General features: G+C 37.8%; 1 protein-coding gene across 3 annotated transcripts in view; it reads right to left on the reverse strand.

Moving 5' to 3' along the window:
* adamts7 (a disintegrin-like and metallopeptidase (reprolysin type) with thrombospondin type 1 motif, 7) overlaps nt 1-24527 on the reverse strand; it is a 137888-nt gene that overhangs the window by 53347 nt on the left and 60014 nt on the right. For all 3 annotated transcript variants that reach the window (XM_008404673.3, XM_008404672.3, XM_081605041.1), the window contains exons 9-13: nt 24097-24241; nt 14805-14897; nt 13918-14063; nt 8606-8775; nt 7754-7887 (exon numbers count right to left, since the gene is read on the reverse strand). In XM_008404673.3, the coding sequence (XP_008402895.2) occupies nt 7754-7887; nt 8606-8775; nt 13918-14063; nt 14805-14897; nt 24097-24241 (688 nt within the window). The remainder of the gene's footprint in view (nt 1-7753; nt 7888-8605; nt 8776-13917; nt 14064-14804; nt 14898-24096; nt 24242-24527) is intronic.

Raw genomic sequence — 24527 nt, forward strand, 5'->3', positions numbered from 1 at the left:
CACCACAAAAACAGCTCACAAGCATTGAGTTCCAGAGGAGGGCGACACAAATAAGAATGTGTCGTTTTAAGGTTTTTTTTCTGTTGCTTTGCTGTTTTTATTTCCCTCCATGCAGAGTTGCTGCTCCCACCAGGAGCAAAAATAAAAAAGGCATGATATTAAACAGAGTTAACAAAAAAGAGAGAGACTCTCAGCGGTAGACGTCAGTTAATTAAATTAAATGATATGAGCAAAATATTATTTGAAGACAGCGCGGATGTGTTCATGCTAGTTTCACACCATTCCAGGTGAAGCAGAGATAATGAAACTGAGAAGCTTTTAAATTAGTCGATCAGGTTGTTTTTGATGTGGGGAAAGCAGCAAAAATTATTCCTGCGGTGCTTTAATTAGATTTTTTTTTTTCAATTCAAAATGTCGGACCTGTTTAAACCTCCTTATCTGTGTATGAATACATACACTGCAAAAAGTCCCCTTTCAAAAACAAGGAAAAAAAGTACAAAAATAGGGTATAATTTTCTTAAAATAAGAAAAATTATCTGCCAACAGAACAAGAAAATTTATCTTGTCAAGATTTTCTAAAACAAGAAAAAATATCTAACCAAGATAAACCTACAATATCTTAAATTAGTGTATTTGTACTTAAAACAAGCCAATTTTACTTATACGAGTAAGATATATTATCTTATTTTAAGAAAAATTATCTCAAGTAAAGAAAATGTTACTTGACACTGAATTTCTTGAAATAGCGTAAATTTTCTTATTTAAGAAAAATGTTCTATGTATTAAGAAAATAAATCTCATATATTCTATTTGTATTAGTAAAATTGGCTTGTTTTAAGTACAAATACACTATTTTAAGATATTGTAGGTTTATCTTGGTTAGATATTTTTTCTTGTTTTGGAAAATCTTGACAAGATAAATTTTCTTGTTCTGTAGGCAGATAATTTTTCTTATTTTAAGAAATTATACCCTATTTTTGTACCTTTTTTTTTCTTGTTTTTGAAAGGGGACTTTTTGCAGTGATATACCTAAATCTAGTTTATTTTATTGTTGCATAGGATTAAAATATATATTTTGTCACAGCTTTACTCAGTTGGTTTAATAGTTAAAATACAAAAAAGTAAAAAACCAAGACTCATAACCAGTTTACAGGAAAGCATAGAAATTGACTCATTTATCTCCTTCCCGGCTATCAGCAATATGGGCTGCTGAGGCTGTGCTGCTGTTGGTGTCGAGCTCAGTTACACAAAAAAAGCTGGAAGACATTACGTTCTGTCTATTGTTTACGTTTCCGCACCGTACAGAACAAATGTGTTCGAGTGGGTTGTTTACAACCCATCAAGTATGGAGCGGCAGCGTCATTTCTTTGGGATCATCCTTTATTCTATTTTATGCTAACATGTAAATTATTAAACTAAAATTATTTATTTGTAGCTCTTTTCCAAGCAGGCAAAATTTCTTGTCAATTTACAACAGCGCAGCAGCAAATGTTTGTCAGTTACATTTAAATTTTTTTTGAAGATATTTTTAGTCAAGTATAATTCTAAATTTTAAACACGATAGAATGATGAAACCCCTACTTAAATTAATGATTTTAACATAACATTGTCAATCTAAACTTAATATTCAGCCATTAAAATCCGTGGTTTTAATCCCTAGCCTCCTGAAATATACCCTTCTGAAGTCCGTTATGGCGCCTCGAATGATTAAGTGATGGAGTTGCAAAGGGTTAATAGTTTGAGACATGCAGAACTGATTTGACTGTTTCCATAGCAATGATCAGAAGCAAGATATTCCCCAGAACTACAGTGAGCTCATTGTAGCTATGACCTCATCAATGACATAGATCAAAGAACATCTGAGGTTATGAATGCTTGGGTCTCAAAACAGGAGGTTATATCCAAGTATCTCTTTTAGCAATAGCACCGTGTTTGACATTTTCATAATGCAACACATCGGATTTACCACAATGTTTTTTCCCCTGACGTTCGGAGCTGGCTATTTGATCACGACAGGAGTGAGAAAACTTTTTAACAAGGTACTGCCTGGGATCACTTTCGACATAAGCAGTTACAAGGACGAGAATGAGTATGACGAATTTGATGAGTACCTTTTCAAGCCTTCCCCAACTGTCAAGCAAGCTGCCCCGGCTGGGGCAGAACAGACGTCCTCGGCTGAGGACGTCTGTTCTGACAATAAAGGGCAGACGTCCTCGGCTGAGGGCGTCTGCTCTGACAATAAAGGGCAGACGTCCTCGGCTGAGGACGTCTGTTCTGACAATAAAGGGCAGACGTCCTCGGCTGAGGGCGTCTGCTCTGACAATAAAGGGCAGACGTCCTCGGCTGAGGGCGTCTGCTCTAAAAAATTAACTGGTATTTTGAAGGAAGGGAAAGGAAAAAAGAAAATCCACCGCGTTCAATTTGCTGATCCGCCAGAAACGTTTTGTCTGTTTGATCCGCCAGAAACGTTTTGTCTGTTTGATCCGCCAGAAACGTTTTGTCCATCTTGTTGTCCGTCATCTTGACGGACAACAAGATGGGATTTTTAGAATGGCAGAGAACTTAGCCAGATAGCACCGGGGTCTACACCGGGGTCTACACTAGGAGAGACCCCGGTAGAAGGGAACGATGTATCCAAAATTTCTAAAGAGCAGACTTCCTCGGGCAAGAAAAAAGGACTTACGTGTGCAATTCGCCGATCAGCACAAAGATAGAAATTCTTGTGGCCACAAATTCTTGTGGCCATAGTGGGAGTTTTCAGTCAGCTCTGACGAAAAAGCAGTTTGGAGCGGAAAGGAAAAAGACAAACTAGAAGAGAAGAGGAAGACGGATCTGCTGTGTGAGCTGAATATTACAGTGTTTGCAGCGATTCTTCTGTTCATCGATAGAGAAATTCATCAGAGATCGTCTGACTGCCGCTGCTGGATAATATTCAACATCACTAAGTAGTAGAAAAAAGAAACAGATCGACCATCAACTCAGAAATCCGGGATCATAGAGCCGTTAGCGGTTGAGATTCGTTAGCCACTAACGGTCTCACCTCACTTTGCGAGGAAAAAGACAACAATCAAGAGAAGTTTTTCTGAGTTGAATATTTGGACATAGCATTAAGAGACGGAAGATTCTGGTTTAAGCGCAGTGCTAATGTTTATTCAGTAATTGTTGCTATAATTATCAGCGAAGGCGGCGGGGAATTTCGGAAAGAACCAACCGTTAAACATTGTATCAAAGTGAGGACGCCTGAGAGCCTTTAGCCAGACTTGATATTTATTTTATTATCATTAATAAGTGCTCCCTGAACACAGCGGTGGTTATTTATTTAATTTTAAACTCCTGCTCTGCTAGTTATTTTGGTAATGGAACCGAAATGCACAGAATTGCGCAGCATCTTGTTGAAACAATAATCACTGAGATTATTATTGTTGTTGGGTCATTAATTTGAACACACGGTGGCCCCACACACGGATGCTGAAAGTGTAGTAGCTATGATGTCCTCCTTTCAGAAGATCAGGGCAGGCATGGTTCCAATGGCCAGTAGAAAGTTGGTTTCACGATCACCACAGAGCTGAAAAGTGGTCTTGTTTGAAATTGTTGGGTCATCTGCTAATTGGAGCACAGACAGAAAAACAATCACAAAAAAACACGTTTTAGGGACTAATCAGTGTAATGATGAATCGGTATCATAAATTTATTACCTCAAGAATGTGAAGGACGTTGTCACTTGCAATTCCCAAAGTTTCTTGTAGATGGTGCAATACGTGATTGACGATGTGTCTGGCATAACCTTCACCATGGCAACAGTTTGGTTTACTTGAAAAATAAAACAAGTCTTATTTTAGTTTATGTGCTCATGAATTCAAGATGGCAAGAAAGTTATTTTAATTAAATCAAACAAGGACTACTTAAATTCACCAATCAAAAATAGTGTTTAAAATATCCTGGTAACAGTGTGGAATATCTAACCTAGGCTTTTAGACTCATAGCATTTAAGTTTTTAAATTACAGCACATCAAACACCCTCAGTTAGTGAAATACTAGGCGGAATTGCCCTTTAGCCATTTCCCGAATCAGAAGCTACGAATGAGAAGCACCTTAGCTGTGTTAAAAACGGAAGCTACCAAGAACTCGTGTCGATATTATTTTTAAGCCACAGTTATTGTGGTTAATAACTGTTCAAAGCTCATATTCACAAGAGCGGCTCTTTAACCGCGGATGAAAATTGGCATTTCACGACATGCTAACTAGCTTCAGTTAGCTTATCTTAGAAAGACAGACTTTAAACTTACCTCTCACTACAGCAGCTGTAGGGTCTATACACGTAAACAAGTCCTCCATCGTCATTCATGTCCAACCGAGATTAGAGAATTTGCCAAAGAAAATCTTATAAAAGTATAGTAGATAAAAGCTTAGTTAGGCTGTTACAACTGAATTAACCGTTAATGAGGGCAGTTAAATGATCTCTGGCGTTGCCGTTAGTGATGTGCGGATTGATACTGAAATATCGATTCTTCCGATACCAGAACTTAATTCTTTAAAATCTATTGTCAGATCCAAGGATCAATACTTTCAACACTTTAGTAATTTGAGATAATGTAGATTAACTAGAGTACGTTAGAAAGTAACTAAATTATTGAGATCTTGCCTAAATGAAACGTTGTTAATGGGAACTACTTTTTCTTCCGCTTGGTAAGTATGTAATGTGTAAGGACGTAATGCCCAAGCGCAGCGTGCTGCCGACTCTCACTCACTCAGAAATGGACATGTTGACAGATTATAAAAAAAGTGACATGGAGCTATTTCAGCTGTCATTTTATAGTAGTTTTAATAATTAAACAAGGATGTATTTAGTAGGGTTATTACTTTACTAATTTTATTTTTTTTAGTTTGCAACTCAATTTTCACATCTTTTGTATATTTCAGCTGAATTAAAATAGCTTATAGTAAACGAGATTGTTGTTTCAATGTACTTCTGAGTTTAAAATGAGTGCATCAGAGTACATTGTGTTCTTTTTATGAAGCCAAGATATGGATTACATTTATTTTTTATTTAATTAAGAAACAAATTGACTGTCTTTGCACAAAGTATGGGATCTGTATTGCCAATACCAGCTTAAATTTTACTCGGTATCGGATCGGAAAGAAAATCTGTTGGATCGAACATTAATACTATCTCACTGTCATTTTGGGCGCTTTCCCATTTGGATTGTATGATGTCATAATTAAATCAAACAAGGACTACTTGTTATTGTTAGTTTGAACAATAAATATTGTTCAAACTAATATTAATAACTTATAAAGTAAGGATTTGAAATATAAACCAAAAGTTAAAATATTTATCATGACATTGAGCTAATCAATATTGTTGATTCTAATCTCATTGTGTAGAATACCAGCCATTTCAAATCACACATCAATAGAAATTTAATGACATGTCAGTAAGAGGTCCCACATCTTGCATCAAGAAGATCAGATTAAGAAGGTCCAGATGGAAGCATGCCAAGAATTATCTTGATATATAAACTGATATTGTCTCTGAAATTGTTGTGTTAAATGTCAACCGTTTAAATATTAAATTATAATTTCCAGTACACTCTGCCAACTTATACAAGAGTATAAGTTCATGGGGGGGTTTATTTTTCATTGTCAATAACACAAAGGATTCCATTTGGACATAGTCTGTTTTAATTATCTGAAGACATTTCATTAAGTATGTGATTTCGCTTTATGTGCTTGAAATAAGAAATTTTTACTTATATAAAATAAGTTCTAGACTTGAAGTTTGATTGGTAAATATTGATATTCTAGATTCTAGCACATATTTACTCATAATAAGTAATATTTTCTTAATATTAAGCTTTTATATCTTACTGAGATAATTAAGTACAAAAACACTTAAAATAAGAAAAATATTCTAACATAAATCCCTCTTGGTGAGAAAAATTATCTTGTCAGAAAGAAAACAAGAAAAATCTCCTTAATTTAAGATATTTAATCTTACTAAGATTTCAGTTGTTGCAGTGTAACAGCTGCAGGTCAACACAGACATTTAGAAAAACAGCAACAAAAGTTTTCAAACTTTTTTTTTCTCCTGAGGATAGGAAACCTGACTCAACCCTGCAACATCCCGAAGAAAAACAAAAACAGAAACACGCCACGCAACTACATTGCAAATGTCGATGCTGCCTTGCGTGAGTCGTACTGTTTGTTGTCCGGAAGATCAATACAATTCTATCAGTAACACATTTTTAATAATTAAAAAACACCACAACTCAGAAATAAATGAAGAAAGTTGTAAGATAGACACTTTAAAAAAAAAAAGCTGTGAAGTTGATGATTAAAGTAGAAGAAAACAGACTTTCCTAAAACTGCCTTAGCAACATTGCAGGCTTATTTTTCACAACAGAATAAAAGTCAGAGAGTCTAACTGGTATGGAGACTCTGATCTCAGTCAAACAACATAAAGGAGAAATAAACGACAAAAAAAAAAAGATTATTCTTTAATAATGCAGTGACTTTTCTGTTACTGAAGAAGGTAAGTCAAAGAGTATTTGGGTGAGTGACAAAAAAATGTCACTAAATGTCATAAAGCCAGGTCTGACTGGTGTCCACTCGGCACACAGACGTCGTCTATCAGCGGCTGGCATTTTAGCCCGGGGTGAAAACACCGTGTTGCGCTCTCGCCTATCTAGACAGATAACGGCGGCTCATTCTCCTATCGGCGTCCTCATCATCACGCAGAATGTCAAACACGCCGCAGAGAAAACAAGGTGAGGGTTAAATTTAACGCCCGCATAATTAATGTTGTGATTCTGTCGAGCGAAGGAGATGCTGAAAGCTACATCTAAAAAAGTAAGGTTTAATAAATGCAGCTGAGGTTGGGCTAAAGCGATCAGTCAGTAAGGGAAACTAATCGCCACGCAGCAGGCGTTGGACAGAAACTTTACGTAGATCCAATATCAACAGACGAATGCAACATTAAAGTTAAGGTCACAATGAAAACAGCCAAGAAAAGACGAGAAGTTTAATGCTGGACTGCTTGGTAAAACACAGCTGGAAAAAGAAGAGAACTGGTGTTAATGGTCAATTTAGAATTTCAGATTAAGTAAAACCTCATAGCAACATAAGGGTGAATGTAATATTTCAGTATATTACAAATATACTCTTTTTAAAAAATAAAAAATAAAAAAACAAAACTATTTCTCCTACTGTTAAAAGTGTTTTGCAGTAGAAATGCAACAGACAGTTCAGGATTGCTGAATGGTGCCGACAGTAACGCAATAACCTCAGTCTGCCGACTGACAGAAGGCTGGTACTCTCTTCTCTTTATTACAAGAAAGACAAATTTGCTGCTTTTGAAATATCTCTGACAGGAACAAGAAATGAGAGTTATGGGATGGAAACTCCAGGCTGTCTTAAAACATCATTTCTGTCAGGGAGAAGACTACAGACTTCATCCTAGCAAGTACACAGAGACATTTGGGATTATCTGGATGGTCTTTATTGTAGATGTTGCATCACTTGATGTTTTAAAATAAATGTCACGGGCAACAATATAATGATCACTGAGTTGTGTTAAACATGGTACACTTTTTTTTTCGCTTACTTTTTCTGCAAACACTGTGAAATCCCAAAAACAATTTAATGCATTTTTGCTCAAGGTTATCAGAACTCTACCATCTCATATCCATCCACACCCAAAGCAGAGAAAGAAATGAAACCAAAGTGGAGTTTGGAACATGTGATTCATCGATACCTGACAAATGCCGTTGATGCACATGTCTCTACTTTTGTTGCCTTCGTAACACGGAGTCCCGTCAGCGACGGCGTCTCGCATTTTCTCTGAGAAGTTTTCATTGAGGGGACGGCAGTGAAGCTCACAGGGGCTAACTGTCAGGGGGAAAAAAGGAGACAAACACAGGAAATACAGACGCATTGCAAACATATTACAGGTGAGTTAAGATGGCGGTATTGCCAACAAAGTGAAAAAAAAAAAAGATTTCCAAAGATAACCGTCTTATGCACATACCACAAATTACAATGACTTACTATGGCAGTCTAGACAAAGTTTCACATTTCTTTTGTTGTGGTTTGCTTATAAAATAAAAAGCCTGCAGGCACTGGAGAACAGAAATTCAGAAAATTATATTTACATCTATAAAATATTTATTCAGAAACGTGTAAGCAGGTTTGCAAATAAGTTCATGTGAGGCTTTCCAGCAAAGCATTTCATGTTTTGGAAACAATCACAGTTTAGGACACCAGGGTACAACTGAACCTATGCAGCAGAAAATCTTAGATTGTTATGAAATCAGAATTAGGAACATCAGAGACAATGACCTTGAATAAATAATGAATAGAAGTTTATGACAGAAGGATAAGGCATGTGTTTTAGGCGTTAGGGGAAAAAAAGTATTTGAAAAAAAAGCTAATCAATAGCCAACCTTAATTATCCAACGCTAAAACAAACAACACAGGCACAAACCATCCCAATACAAACTTGCTACGAAAGAAAATGGCAGCCAAAAGACAGCAACACCAGCTTATCTATTTTTTAAAAACAGAAGGAGGAAAACTGAAGAGCATGCCGTTTGTTGGATGAACTCACCTTTGTTGATAACTGCCTCCCACTTATAGAAGTTGCCCTTGTAGGGCAGAGTGTTGAAGTGAGTGCACTGAATGTTTCTGAAGGAAGGCCAGTCAGCTTGACACGGTGTGGTGTTACACAGCCTGTACCGCCGCCGCTCTCCCAGACAGTACCTCCCTCTGTGTTTTGGACTGTGGGGAATTTAAAGATGTGTTAATGTTGATGTTTTGACAAGCAGTTACATCTGGGTACATTAAAATGCAGCCATTACAAGATGCCAGATCAAGATGCAAGAAAATGCAGAAAATCGTGATTGGAAATAACAAAAACACATATTAGTGGAAATTACCAGTGGTATTTTAATGCAGGACTTTCCCTACATTCTATTAGACAAGTAGAAAATATTTGCTTTTTTTTTTTTTTTTTTTAGTATTGAGGTTGGAAGTCAATTCTGACAAGTGAGACATTTGCCTAAAGGCAACTAAAATGGAAATTCCCACAATATGTGGCATGTCAGACCTTCACAGGTGGAGACGGAGAAGCTAAATCGCTTATTCTGCTCGGCATTCACGACTATTTTCAGTATAAAACTCTGTTTCCCATAGAGTCTCCTACCTGTTAACCAATGATTAAACAGGGGTGTTTGGGAAATGACAGAATGTGACAAATGTTTTAAATACCTCAGAAAACAATAGAATTTGCTTACACTTATTTGCAAGTGTAATAAATTAGCTTTAAAAGAAGCAGCTGTTTCTGGAGATAGTTTTGGCTTTATTCTGGTATGTTTCTTTTAAAACCTTTTTTTTCTTTCTCTTTTTTTGCAGCAGACCAAATAAAAACTGAGATCTAGAACAGTACTGAATTTGTAATGTCTCATGGAAACGTAGCAGATTTCAAATTGTGTTAGTCAAATCCATTGACATCTTGTTCACCTTTCAAACAAACAAACACCTTTTGTCCAAGATTTATTGCCCAAGACAAATCTAGAAAATCTGTTTAACACTTTGAACTCCCAATGTTTGCTTTAAAAACAGAATAATTGCCCGTTACAACTCAAAAGATCTTAAATGACATCCGAATGAGCAGAACCAAGTCGCCCTTTATGGCGAAACTGATTCCAATCAAGAGATTTACAATTGTTGGATTTTTCTCATAATCCCACTACCTGATTGAGCTGGAATGCCTGCAGATTAAAGCAGCTACTTTTTATTGCAGAATATCTGGTGTCCCACCTTCATCCCCAGAGAAAGAGCTAAAACTGAAGCTGCATCAACACAGTCACTGTCGTCTCTAAGGACCTTCATCAATCAATCTCACTTGCTCCATAGGCCAAGAAGAACAGAAGCATGAGCTGAAAAACTTAGCGGATGCTTAATGGCATTCTTCCACAATATGGAGGACTGATAAATGGGAGTGTGTCTCCTCAGCATTCCCTGCACACGTACATCCAACCTCCAACTTCTCTCCAAAGGGTTCACAGTAAATAATCTGTCAAGGTGAAACAACTTCACTGCGACTGTAAATCAACACACCAGGGTGAGTCTGTATTTAATGCGGTGCATCTGTTTGTAAAACGTCTGTGGTTTTATTTATTACACGGCAATAGTATTTCTTCAGCATCTACGTTATCCATTTCTGGGGTTACCTTGCAAGTAAAAATGATTATAAATTGAATGTATAGCGGATCTTATGTTTAGTGAAATGCTTTTCAGCTGTCATAAACTCTGATTTATCCTGTTCTGACATTTAATTTTTCATTTAGTCTGTGTTTAACCAGGAAAATAAAGTCCTGAAGGAAATGTCATGGGCAGAACAATATGAAAACCATTCTAATCTTTAGACACGTAGATACAACATTTGACTTTAGCAGCATATTTAAAAGTTTTCTTTCCCCAGTTCTTTTCTGGCCTTTGGTACAAACTGTTGGGATCCGGAAGTTTGTCAGTTTTCTTTTCCACTAGAGGGAGCCTGTGACCTTCCTCCTGAGGGCGTGGGCCGGCGCCTGCACACCGGTTTCCCATCAAACCATTTGGAGGCGTATAAGTGGAGGAGGATGCTGACACTTCTCCGCCAGAGTGTTAGCCAGTAATGGTACAGGCTTACCTCGAGCTACGTCTGCCTCGATCTGATCGCTGATTCTGACCCATCTTGTCTCTGCCTTCACAGCTGCCCTGGTCCTGAGTTATCAGGTCAACAACCAGTCCTTGATACGGAACCTCCGACCTGTCCGTCCTCTGCTGCCGCCGCTGACCTCAGCCTTCAACCCGAAACCCCTGACCAGCCTCCGACTCTCTAGGTCCTCCCCCGGTTCCAAAACTCTCCCCAAGCAGGTACAGTCACCAACCTCCGCCCAAACAGCAAGATTTCCTGGATCCAGACTAACCATCTCTGTCCCCCCCTAGTTGCCTCGAGACCTGCCAGACGAACCTAGGATCAGATTTCACATTTGTTCGCATTCACTGTAAATAAATCACATCATTGTATTTCCTGTCTTTGGAGTGATTTCTGCATGTGGGTTAGGAAACTCGACACCACCATGACACAAACAGAGAAAAAGCCTCGGAGCAAAGACTGTAACTGGTTGAACTTTGCCTTTGGACATAGTTCTGAAGAAATAGTCTTTATAGATTCAAACCCATCAGTCTGCGAGAGGACAAGTCACACCATCTGACAGATGAATAGGATTTGAGATTTGAGATAAGTCTTAAAGCTCCATGGTAAACTGTGTGCAACATTTTAAGGCCATGTGATGAAGCGTGCATATGAATTACATCACCATAATCAAGCACAAACATAAAAGAGGCATTAACAAGCTCCTTATTGGTTTCAAACAAGCTTGATCAGAATTTAAAAACAAAACCCAATTTCAACTTTAGTCTTTTTAATAACCGTTGAATTTATAGGGAGTCATCGATTGGAAGTCCAACATACAAATGACAAAACTGCTTTAAAAAAAAGTCTTGTTGAGTAAAATGCTTCATGATTCGCTAAAATAAGACGCTTTGGTTTAAGGGATTTATGTCTCTCTGACAGTTCCAGTGATGCAGTGATCATTGATCTCATTTAAGAAACAAATGCAGTTGAATAATTATGAGGAGAGTTTATGATTATACTGTAGATTGCTTCAGGCTCTTCCTTTTTTATTTGGTCATGTGTTTTTCTCCAATAAATTACACAGAAGGATGTAAAATGATGTCAAACTGGTCATTGTCCATCCAGGTCATTGTCACAGTAAAGGCAGAGCTAAAAGCTACTAAACCCAGACAACTGACCTCTGGACGGCGGGGTAAAAGATCAAAGTGAAATGAATAAAATATCAGAACTATTTGACCAGAAAGGAAATCATAAATTAGTAAAAAGAAATCTTTTGCTAGGTGTCTGTGGATATATCACTGTGTAAGAATGAGTAGCGTCAAAGGTCAACGGTCACGCCAAGGTACTGCAACTTCGTACAAATTTAATGTTCGAGTCGTTAATTTCCGATGCTATTCTGTTTCAGTCGCTGCAGCTTTCAGCGTTAGTGAGCAGGGAGCAGTCGAGCGTAATTAGCAAAAGCCAGCCATGTCTGAACCCTCTGTTGGAAATAACTTCAAGTCATTGATCGTAATTAGATGCGAGTTACAGGGTGAGACCAGCAGCTTTGTACCGAAACACACAGCAGAATCTCAAAGAGTGTGAGTGTGTGTTTCACATCTCATCCTTTGCTCCACGACCTCCGCAACTCATGTCCTCCGCCATCATTATGTAACGCATACCTCATGAAAATGTGCCCTGGTAGCCACTAACAAGGACAGCCATTATCGGACCTTCTGGTGATAAGACGCGGGATAACTTTGAAGTTACGTCTCTTTGACCGACAGTAATAAAAGCGCAGCCTCTCTCACCCTTCATTAGTGGGCAAGTTGCTCTGCCATCTCTTACATTTTTAATTTCTCCTGCTATCCAAGGACTTATAGGCTGAAAGTGAAGAAAATATGAAGTAGAATATGAGGTTTGATTTCTCTGATAAAATGCATAGCATTTTCATACGCTTATTGGTATCACTGATACCTTATTACGTTACATTTTAACTTGAATTTAAGGAATATTGTCTTATTTTTGAGTTATGCAATGTGACTAAAACCATTTTTTTGCCTAATGAGCCAGCTGTGCTAGTGAAACCTGTGAAGAATAACATAATTTGTATTTAAAATACTGAACAAACTGGGATACTTTAGAATCCACACATATTTACTTAGCAAGAGCTAGAACTAATACCAATATAAAAAAGTAATAATCCAGGTGAGGCTAATTCACATTATTTGTCTCATCAGATCATTTTCCTTCCACATTAGAAAACTTCCAACAAAACAAAAACTTAAAAAATTGCAGAGAGACATTACAAGTCTTAAGACACAAAGTCACATTTCTAGTTTACCACAAACAGTGAAGTACAAAGTTCTTTCATCTTTGCATTAAAACAAGGATTTAAATCCAAGGATGAGTTGGCAGCATCATGCTATGATGATGCTTTTTTGTACCTGTTGGAGGGAAACTGATCGAAGTCGTTTGAAATATGGACAAACAAATTCCAGATCGGGAATGACTAAATCTGGAAGAGGACACAGATCACTTCAGACAGGGAGAAGTTTTTACTTTCCAGGAAGAGAGTAGCCGTAAAAAATAAAGTAAATAAAGTTTAAAATGCAACAGAATAGTTCAGGTCAAAGTATGTCACTGCGTTTAATGAGAGCAGGTCAAAGTTCACGGTTAAATCCAGTTGACAGTCCGTGCAAAGTTATCAGACATACACATACAAACTAAACAAAGCATTTGCAATCATAAAAGTGGCTTCACAAAGTATCGATGGAGCTCATTACATGTACGTACTATATTTTCTTTCTCTTGTTTCTTTTTTTGCTCGTCTCCTACAATGTATAGATCTGTCTCTCTGCTTCGACACACCCGAGTCAGATAACCAGTTAATTATTAAATCTATGGAGAACCTGACTGCATAGTGAGGAGGTAATTCAGTCATTCTGGACCAGAGACACACCTAATAGTTGAAGGACACCGGAGCTCAAGGCCTGGATGTGAAAAACCCTTTTTGGTAATACAAAATCTCTCAAAAATGATAAAGTTTCCTGCTGGAACGTGACAAACTATAGGAAATGTGAGGGATTTAAATCCTTTTGTGTTGGAGCAGCATTGTTCAAAACAGCTTTAAATTTGATTCAGAGCAAAACCAGAAATCCAAGTGGAATCGTGAGGATAGATTTTAAAAGTTGTAACTTTTTAATTCGTAAAGGAAGATAATTATTTTACCGGAGTTAAATAGAAGCAGTTAAACTCACACAGGATTGTCACAGTCTCTCTCTGCACTCTGGACACCGGCTCCACACGTCCTGGAACAAGCCGACCACTCGCTCCATGAAGCCCAGCCTCCGTGAACGCTCTCTGGCCCGAGGCCTGCCGGGACGCACTCCCCGTTGATGCACCACTACGAGGAACAAACCCATGTTTACAGGACAGACAGACCTCCATAATCTTTGCATTTTACACCATCTACTTTCAGTTTGCTGGGAAATGAGCGCAGCTTCGTTTTCGTGCTGCGTGTCTCTGAACTGGGTGGGTTTTACTCCAGAGACGGATGAGGTTGTCTGGCACCAATGTAAGTCGCAAGGGAAAAAAAAGAAAAAGAAAAGAAAATACAAGGAATGCAGAAGTTGAGATGACGAGAAATGACAGAGGTGCTATCGCTAGCGTTCGTTCACCAAATCTGTAGTGGGAAGGGATGTCAGGCTGAGACGTGAGCAACGTATACAGCACAAATTGAATTCTGGTGGGAATCCAGAAAACTTCCAATAAAATGCTTTTCTAGAGACATTGCTCTGCTTAAAGGGTGATTCTATTTCGTTCAATTTAGGCGTAGTTTAACAACAGAATGACAGGATTCATCTCAAGTATTATGCTGTTGAAAGGGACCGGCCATTTCAAACATGAATCTTATTTTAGGTGTCAAGGTAGAATTATTTTCAGCTGATGTGTAAGAAATCTCTGGGGATTCTTGTAATCTTCACATAGTGGAGCTTCCAGTGCAACACTCCTCACTCCAAGAAAAAAAAAGATTGAGCAAAGCATTCCTTTGAACTAGAATAGTTCCCTGTAGAAATAAAAGATTGACATTTTTGACTAGCAAAGCCTTCAGATCCGTTTCGTAGTCATGAATCGGAGTATTTACCTTGTCCTCACCGCAGCTCGTTCCATCCACGGCGCCATCCAGCTTTGAGTGGCAGGTCGTTCCGACGGTGCACCACAGAGTGCTGCACACATCCTAGGAAGGCAGAGAGTGATTAATGTGTCACTTCACGACAAGCTGCTTAATTAGGTTTACAACATGTCTTTGTGGGGTTGCAGATTTCCATAATAAATCTAAAACTAATTTAGATCAAACTACAGTAACTATAAGGGATCAAAGCACAAAAACCAAGCTCACTCATCAAGGTGTAAAGTTACTCCTAAACTGTTTCATTTTTTAAAGCACCTATTATTTAAGACTGACCATATTCTATAACAAATAATTAAGAGTTGTCTCTTAATACAGAAAAATGCTTCTCATAGTAATTAATTTTTGTTTCTGTCATGCTGATCTAAACTTTTTCTTCAAATATATATATATTCATATGAGATTAGAACGTGCAGTGAAGGAACAGTTTGGGCTTTTCCTCTTGGTTAACCAGCGTTACAGACCGAGGAACGGAAAAAGGGATTTGTTTAGAAATTTCAGCTTGAAAGCCTCAATGTCAACACTGTTTATTCAATTGAACTGCAAAAAAATCAAAATAAAGGTTGGTTCCATGCATTTTCTGATATCTAGTATACTTCAAAAAACTAGTCAGCAGCAATACTGCTGGTACTTCCACCATGTCGTCCTCCAAACCACCATATTCCCACTGCCAGGTTGGGGAAACGAGGACTTTTGTAAAGACGGTTGTGAGTGAAGTGAATCAGTAATAAAAAGGATTTTCTTCACACAGGCGGAAGAAGAAAAAAAATTAACCATGGAGATGCCAATAAACAAGACAGCAGAAGCAACTGTTGGAGCACAATACTGAAATAAATAAAAAAAAAAACAACATTACTGCTTGTGCGATACATGGACGGTGCCTGAATTGGGAAGCATCCATCATCTGTACCACTTATTCTTAAATGAGATGAAGAGGAAAGGCAGGGTACACCCTGGACTGGTCACCTGTCCATCACACAGCATGGGTTTGGGAGCCTCAGGGTCTTTTTGTTGCCTTTTACAGACACTTTGGTTCTGTTGGCATCTATAAGCTACAACCTTTCCTCTGGCACTGGAGCAGTTTTGAGCCGAGGGTGAAGTAACTGCTGAAGTAAGTCTGATGACATTCTTCTTAATCTAAAAAAAAAAAGTTGGATTGCTTCCTCTGAAGCCGGAGGGATAAACTTCCCCATGGTCCTGGGAATGCCTTTGGGATCCCCTAGAATTATCTGTAGAAGGATTTCTGGTTTTCCTTCCTGTATTTTTTACCCCCAGTGACCTGAACTCTGACGAGCAGAAGACAAATAAATAAATGATGGATAGAGCTCAGGAAATAAATCTTCACGTCTCGCTCCTGTTTGCCTTCAACTTAGCAGATGGACTGTAGTGCAAGTCAGTGATGCATGCAAGTTAAAAATGCTGCAGTTTTCAAACTATTGCGTTAGACACAACATATAAGGACTATACCAAGCAAAGTTATCGCTGCCCTCAATGCTACCAGTGATATGTTTTATATTGGATTTCAACAAGAATACTAGTTTTTATAAAAACTTGTGTCCCTGAAACAAAATGCAAGCGTGGATGATAATCGTTCACCTGGGATGAAGTTTATTCAGGTGACAAAAAAAAAATAAATAAAAAATCATTGCATCATTTGCAAAAACTTCTACAGATAAAAGAAGTTTGAAATAAAATTGAAAGTTAGTTATTTTTACCACAGGTCAAGATTTAAGGTTCATGTCTGTTATTAAAAAAGTACTTTGCACAAATGTGCTCATTTCACACTACCTCTCAAACTAAATTGTTGCTATAAGCCAAGAGCCTTAGACATAATGTACTCCTTTTCCCATGCTGTTGGTCTTTAAACAGTTCATTCTTAAAAAGAACATAGAAGAGGTTTATAAACATGCCGCTCTTTGAGAAATAAGGTTTCCTTTTAAAAGGAGATAAGAGACTCAGCAGATGAACTGTTGCCAGCCAGAAGTTAACTAGCTGCACTTAAACGACAAATTAAAACTCTGACTTTGCGAAACCTTTACAGGCGATTGATTTACATTTGATACAGTCCTTGATCTTTGCCCAAGATATTATGTTTTTGAAGACCAGTTATTTTACTGGAAAAAAAAATATTTTGACATTTTAGCATGAATTAAAATTCTTCAGACGACGTCAAAATGGCAAAAAAAGAAATTCCATTGTCACTTTTATAGTTTTGAAAGCAATAATCTTGATTAAAACTAATCAAATTCTAACTTTGTTTGCTACTATTCATGTTTATTTTAAGAGTGCTCTGTTTGAATTGCTCTTAATATATATTCTACATCAATATTTGATGCAATACCGTAATCTTTTAGATATCCAACATCACAGCAACACCAAAGAGCTCATACAGATTTTGTTCCCCCCCCAAAAAATTTATAAATAAAAATGCTCAATCTTCATGTTTTCAAAGAACCCCGCCACGCAAACTGACCATATGCAAATGATGCAAATTCAAGCTATTTTAAATTGTCTCTATTTTTCAAACATTTCTGAGAAACGTAAACTAAATATTTAAAATTCACAGCAACTGTTCATCCCATCCGTAAAAACACTTGACTCTGTTGGGAACTCTGGGATTTGTTTATAAAAGTTTCAGTGCATCTGCTTAAGATCATTGTGAATCTGTCGTAGCCCTATATTGACTTTATAGAAACAGCACACAGCTAAGCTCTACTGCACAGCTCACGGAAAAATTAGCTTAGTCTTAATTGGTGCTGTGTTAAAAACATCCGTTGTTCAAGTCCCAAACACTCTGCGCGCTTTATGTTTAAAGAAACACTGACACCGAGTTGAGATTTACAGGGAAGAAGCTACATTCACACACAAGTCTCCAAAAACATTGAGTGTAGCTTTAAGCCTCCAAAAGGAGTCCACCTACAGAAGACTTTAGTCAGATTACCGTTTGCACCGACTCAATGTCAGTGGTATTCAGTCAAAGTTAATTTTCCATGACTGCTCTAATCGCTTATGCAATGACTAATCCAAGTTAGCACAACATGTAACAAAAGATCTGAGGCCAACTGCAGAAAGAGTTTTAAATTAGTTTAAATCCAGGTCATGTCATATGATTCATAGGAGTTGGAGGCTCCACGTCGGGGCCCAGACGAAGTAATTACAGATACAGGGGTGGCAACAAAGCCGTAGGCTGTTTTCAAATCCACAGTGACTTTAAGGCGCAAGTAGGTCCCATTAGATCTTCCTGTCAGATGGTCAGAGAGCTTCAGAAACTCACATTACCCTCACCTTTTCAGAAAGTGGAGAGAGGGATTATTGTAGAAAATATTGCATCCTCGTCAACCTCAAGCTGCGATTTAAAGACGAAGGCCGGGTTGGAGCATTCAGTCATTGTTTAAACTAATTCCTGGTCCACATGCTTCTCTCATTTCCTGAAAGCATGTAGAAATGATTCTGAAACGCCATAACATCCTCCTATTTACACCACGTGTAAATGCAAACGTACACAACTTGCAAAATGCTGCCTGTGCCAATGAGAATTACTCCTTAAGCTTAATGTGTCCCTGCTTTTGCTTCATTGGGCCACTTTAGGTGGCCCTGAAAGAACACAGAGTTGGCTGTTAACACTGACAAAGACTAAACTGTATAAAGTTCAACAATATTTGAATTCAAAGTCATAGACAGTGAGTCACTGTTTCTGACAGATAGCAGGAATTTTCCAAACATTTATGGCATATTTATTAGTATTCTTCTACTTGCCCATTTGTAATTGGTTTAGTCTTCTTGTTTTGTTTTTTTTTCCATCTATGATACTGGAGGAATAAACAATGGGGCCCAAAGCAGTTGTTTTTCTGTTCCCTTTCCCACAATTGCACTCAGATTGATTGATATGTTCCTGTAATCTGTTCTATCAAAGTCCCACCATCACCACTGAGGCCTTCATGTCATATTCCTGCTTTGTCTTCGTCCCGTTGGTACTTCTCACGTTTCTATTTGTTCCTCTTTTAAACATTGCTGCTGCCCTAAATTTTTAGGTCCTTTGCATCCTACTTGTTTGGATGTTTTGCCATAATCCATTTGTCAGTCTGGATGTGGAAGTCCCACTGGATCTTACAGTATATCTCTGTTCTCAACCACTGTACATATTTGACAGAAACACTGATAATAGCGCACATTGACTGTGGTGCCCTAGTTAAATTAAACCATTTCTCCATTGTCGAGTTTTACTATAACCATTTAACCATGTGTGGTTCAGCTCTAACCCAGTTTACAGCAAGTCCTGCACTATTGTGGGTGTTGTCAACTCTGCGAATGATGATTGTAGCAACAGCGGAGAATCTCGTGGTTGTGGTTTTGATGGACTCAAAAAACTGGGATATTTAATTTTATCTTATAGAAATTCACTGCTGGCCCAAACATAAAGAATCTCATTATTCAAGCGCATGTATAAATCATCATCTGTCATGGTAGCAATATCAGAGCCAATGGCTTAGAAAATATTTTACAAGCTGATTAAAAAAAAGGCTTTCTCTATGCTGGGTACTGATCTGGAGCCAAACGATCCAAGTGGAGAAAATTGACTTTTTTTTTTAAAAACATAAAAAAAAAAGTAAACTGCCTCGTGTCCTCTGAGCGGTACAGAGCAAGTCGTTAGTGTTGGGTAAGTAATTTTACAAACACTTTCAAAAAAGCGTTTCCACTGCCAGTTGGGTTCTCACTGGTCAAGCAAAGTTAAACCCAAATGACTAACAAACATGACGCATCGGTATGTTTTGTTTTTCTGTCCCCCAATTAACAGACTGTTGTGTGACTCCAATAGATCCACACTGGACCTACAGCTGAAGAGAGCAGTGCTGCTGCACAGGTCGGTTGTATGGGTTACATTTACAACAGAAGCAGACGAAATGGTGTGCCAAACTTCCCCGAGCCGTACTGGACTGCTCAGTGGAGACGAGGTAACAGACAACCCAGAGAATCCTCTTTATCTGTCTTACAGTGTCAAAGCGTATTCTGTCAGAGGCTTCTTCAGATCTGCTGTTCACTGCGACAGGGTATCGCTCCCACACACAGCAAGGACTATCTACAATTCTCTTTAAAAAAAAACATCCGACTTCCTCTTGGGACTATATAAAAAGTGTGTTTTTTAGTTGAATATTTCAATCTAATTAAATTATTTTACTGAGCGCAGCTAGAGACAGTTTAATCCAGGATGTGTGTCTCTGATGCTCGCTGTCCCTCATCTTCCCTATTCTCTAGGACAGATCAAGAACTGGACTGACATCCTTCAGTTCTGACCTGGAGATTTCGTTTTCAGCAACCTTTGGCTTCTCTCTTGTTATTTGGACAGACTAATATACCTGATGGTAACTGATGGCAGGTCTGAGCATTAAGCTTTTTCCCCATCACAGAGTCATGGGTTTTCTAGTCACCCATTTGTGTCAGGGTTGTAGTTTCTGTGACTCCGTTTTCACCAGACCTTCATTCGTAAAGTCTCCAGACAGACAGAGTGGGTCTCACCAGTCGCCATATTGTTATTTTGCATTATAAATATTAAATCCAGACCCAACACACTCCTTTCAGAAGACACTGCCCTCATACTGATAGTGAAATACTTGTTCTCTAATGCAGGGTGGTTTAATTGAAGACGTCCAACATTTAATGTTGGACTCTTTGGCTATTAAGAAAAAGTCCTTCAGTTTGATTTAATCATCAATAATGATAATTTTAAAAAACAGGTCAATTGGTCAATTGCCAGCATGTGTGTGTGTATGTGTGATGTTCAAACACCTAAACTCACAAACAAACGCTGCAGCTTTTAAAAGTGAAACGCAGGATGGGAGATTTGCTCTAAACAGAAACTGCCACCAGACGATTAGGCCTGTTGACAGAAACAACAGATAGCGGTGAGCTGGGACGTCCTTCCAGCTGAATCAATCGAGCAGCAGAGGATGTGCTACGAAGGCATGAACAGACAGAAACACGGACGTGTGCTGGAGATATTGCCCCACACTTTCATGAGAAACATATTCTTGTTTTACTTTGTAAGTCAGAAGGAGGGACTTGTATCAGCATTCATTTGTGTCAGAGTTAATATGGTGTAGAAGTAGGTGGAAAGAAACAAAGGACAATCGCAGCCACTTCAATTAGAGTCCGGTCTAGTCCAGTTGTCATTAGCTTGTTTATTGCATTCACACAGCTGTTTGGTTCCTTTAAGAAAAGATCTTCAGGGAGTTGTTTGCAATTGATAGCATGATATACTTTTTGCCATAGTAAGATATTCTAAATGACATAAATCACTTCCTATCTGAAAGTTTATAACCGTATGAAACCATTTTAATGGTTGTAACTGTGTTAAATGTGTGATATGCCGGCATGTTGGTGTGGGTCTTTAATGGCAGGGAGTTACCGGCATACAGGAGGACAGAGCAGGAAGCGAGGAGAGGATGTGTATTTTTATGCATATTTATATAAATGTCAATCCCACTCCTGAAATAGGGCCACAGATAAATGCAACTGTTTGTTGTATTTTTTAAGAGGAGACATCACAATGTGGTGCATGCGTTTTGTGTAATGATGGTGAAGCATCTTGTTTTCTTTAGATAATCAAACCAAACCAGGTTTTGGTTGCAGGTTAAAAAGCCTGGATAATGAGACAAAGTTAGCAGCAAGAGAAAATAAATGTTTTTCTCTTTATTATATGCAATGGAAGGATGTAATATTGAGTTTGTGGATAAGTCAGAGGGATTGAGAAACCTCAATCTTCATTCTGTAAAACACCAATTTCAGAGGAGATTCCTGTTTTTCTCCCCTTTATTGAATCTTTGTATATAAAGTTTCATGCTGAAGTATGTTTTTCTTTCTTTTTACATCCAACATCCAGTAAAAATTCATAAGCACTACTATATAATTTTTGGACAAAACAGAATACAGAAAAAGTTCAATTCTTGCTGTGATTCTGTTTGAAAATGTGTTGACATTATGGCACGAAGTGGAAAACCAACTCAGTAATAAGCTTTAATGCAATGCTCTAATGAAATTTAAAAATATATATATTTTCTATATACTGTAGGGTTTAATCTTAAATTAAATGTTCTTCTTCAGATCAACTAATTTAGTTTTCATCATTATCTGGAACTCAGAGCCAAAGTTGCTCATAGCGAGGCGGGGTTATGCTCTTAAAAATGTCCAAGCTTGAAATTCTGGATAAGCCTTAAACCTTTGAAATGGTAATTATTCACCAGTCTCTGTAGAAATGCACATATTGAGACTCCTACCACTCCTAATACAACACCTTCTGACTGAATGCATGTCTGACAGAACTCAATATTATAGTGTTTCTTGGTCAGTACAACTTTGAAAAGTTTTTTGTTGTTGTTGTTGCCTTTATGGTTGAGCTAATACTTGAAAGGTCACAGCAAGCTTCGAAGGTCTTATCTAGACAAATGATTTTATGAAATGTAGTGAAGACGAAAAGCCACGCAGTAGCTTTGATGGATAGACGAAAAGAGAGGATCAAGAGCTCCCACTTTTCATTTTCGTAAAGTAGAATAACAGGAATTATTAATGCCAAGGCTTCGATCAGGAAAAAAAAAACAAAAAACATGTATTACAGAGCTATGACTGAAAACATGTCAAATGCGGAGCTTTGAGGAAGCTACACAACAGTAATTGGTTCAAGAGCAAATAAATTCAAACATTATTCATCCACAACAGAAAATGTGCCCTCAGTGCCAAAGGGTATTAAATTATGTACACACAAGAAAAAGATGCCTTGTTGCACACATTCATGGCTCAGTGCAGCTCGGGGCTAACGTTCAGCAAGCTGCAGTTTGCAATGAAGACTGGAAGTAGTTGGTTTCTTGCGGATGTATGAAATTGAAATGGCTTTAAAAAACTTAATCAAGAGGTTCCTTCACGTCTGTGATGTGGCCCAATCAGATTGTGTCTCCTTTTCCTCCTGACTTTAGCTTTTTTTCTACTGATGGAGAAATATATTTCACACAAAGTTGCTGCGGTTCACTCAGAGCGATCAGCTTAAAAGAGGCAGAAAGTGAGGAAGGGAGTTTTTTTTTTTTTGATCATTTCTCTGCTGGACTTTGCTTCTGTGTCCTCATCTGAATGTACAGAGTTAGATTTTTCTGAGTACATCGTTTCTTCAAATGAAGACTGGGTCGGTATCATTTCAACCATTTTCAATACTTATAGGAGTAAAAAAATTACAAATACCAAAGCTGTCTATACATTGGTTATTTGAACTTCTTACCTTAAAGTGTAACTTGGTGCATGCGATCGAAATGTTTTATCAGAGACATAAAACAGACTGCAACAACATAAAAGCTTGAAAAACAACGATGTGGTAGATCATCCACATCTATTTCACTAAAGTGCATAGGGTTACACAGAGACTTATATATTACATCTCAATCAAACAGAATATTAATGAGAAGTACAGTTGTTTTAGTGACTCATTTAAAAGGGAAATTCATAAATATTTCATATACAAGTTGTTATAATTCAAAAGTTTTTCTCCCCCCATCTTTATTTTGATAATTATGGCTTGCAGCTAACACCCAATACCCAGTCGGGACTTCGTTTTGAATAATTTACTGCATCACTGTGGCATGGAGACGATCAGCCTGTGGCTGTGCTCAAGTCTTCAGAAAGTTCAGAATATTTTGACTCTGGCGATCGAGTCATCTGTAATGTTGGTCCTGGTGTCTTCCTATTCACAATGTCCCAGAGAATATATGGCTACTAATCAGGTTATTGGTACTTTTTGCAATGTTGGCAGGCCAAACACAAAACTCTACAGACTTTTTCCTCTCAATTAATTGTCCATTAAACAACAGCTGGCTTCTTTAGCAATGATATGTTGTGTCAAGTTAGCTTCTTTTTTTTTTTTTTATCAAGTAGATAAATGATCTGTATTGATAACATTCTGGTTCTGTAATTTAAATTGTATGAAAAGTTTAGTTTAATCTTTATGCATGTTGTTGTGTGACCTGGTTAAGTAAATGTTTTGATTAAGCAAAAAATAAATAAATAAAAATAAAAAAAACAATTACAAACAGAAACAACACAAGCAATTTGGGGTTTTGACTTGGCGTGAATCGTAATCAAAACGGAAAGAAATGGTTGCTTGAAATATATCGCTTCTAGTCGTGGATCTATATTAAGCAGAGAAGAATTGTAATTTTCAAATTTATCAACGTTTGTCTGCGTTTTCGCTCGTATGCAGTTTTCGTCTTACATCCATGTCATCGCAGAGGCGAGAGCCGGATCCGTACTGCAGGCGACACTGATGGGCCGCGCTGTACAGCACTCCGGGAAGCATCAACGTCAGAGACAGCCTGTCCTTCACCGGGGCATCATCAAGGCACCAACCCCAGCCGCGACTGTGAGGGCAAAGTAAAAAGAAAGGGTTGACTTTTTAAGAAATTATTATTATTGTTATCATTAGTTCGGAAAGTTTTTTTCAACAAATTTGCTTAACTCCGAAACTTTTTCGGCTTCCACTCTCTGCAGCTTCCAGCCTGAAAACCTACAGAAATGTTTTATAAATGAAAGCGGCAGTCATTTAAAAGTTTTCTATGAATTATTTAGGGATGCTTCAAAAGGTTCTCCTTGAATAAACAGCAAAAAAAAAAAAAAAAATTAAAATAATTTCTTCACCCGCAAGCA

This window comes from Poecilia reticulata, chromosome 3 (assembly GCF_904066995.2).
Source record: "Poecilia reticulata chromosome 3, P_reticulata-male-v2, whole genome shotgun sequence".
NCBI lineage: Eukaryota > Metazoa > Chordata > Actinopteri > Cyprinodontiformes > Poeciliidae > Poecilia > Poecilia reticulata.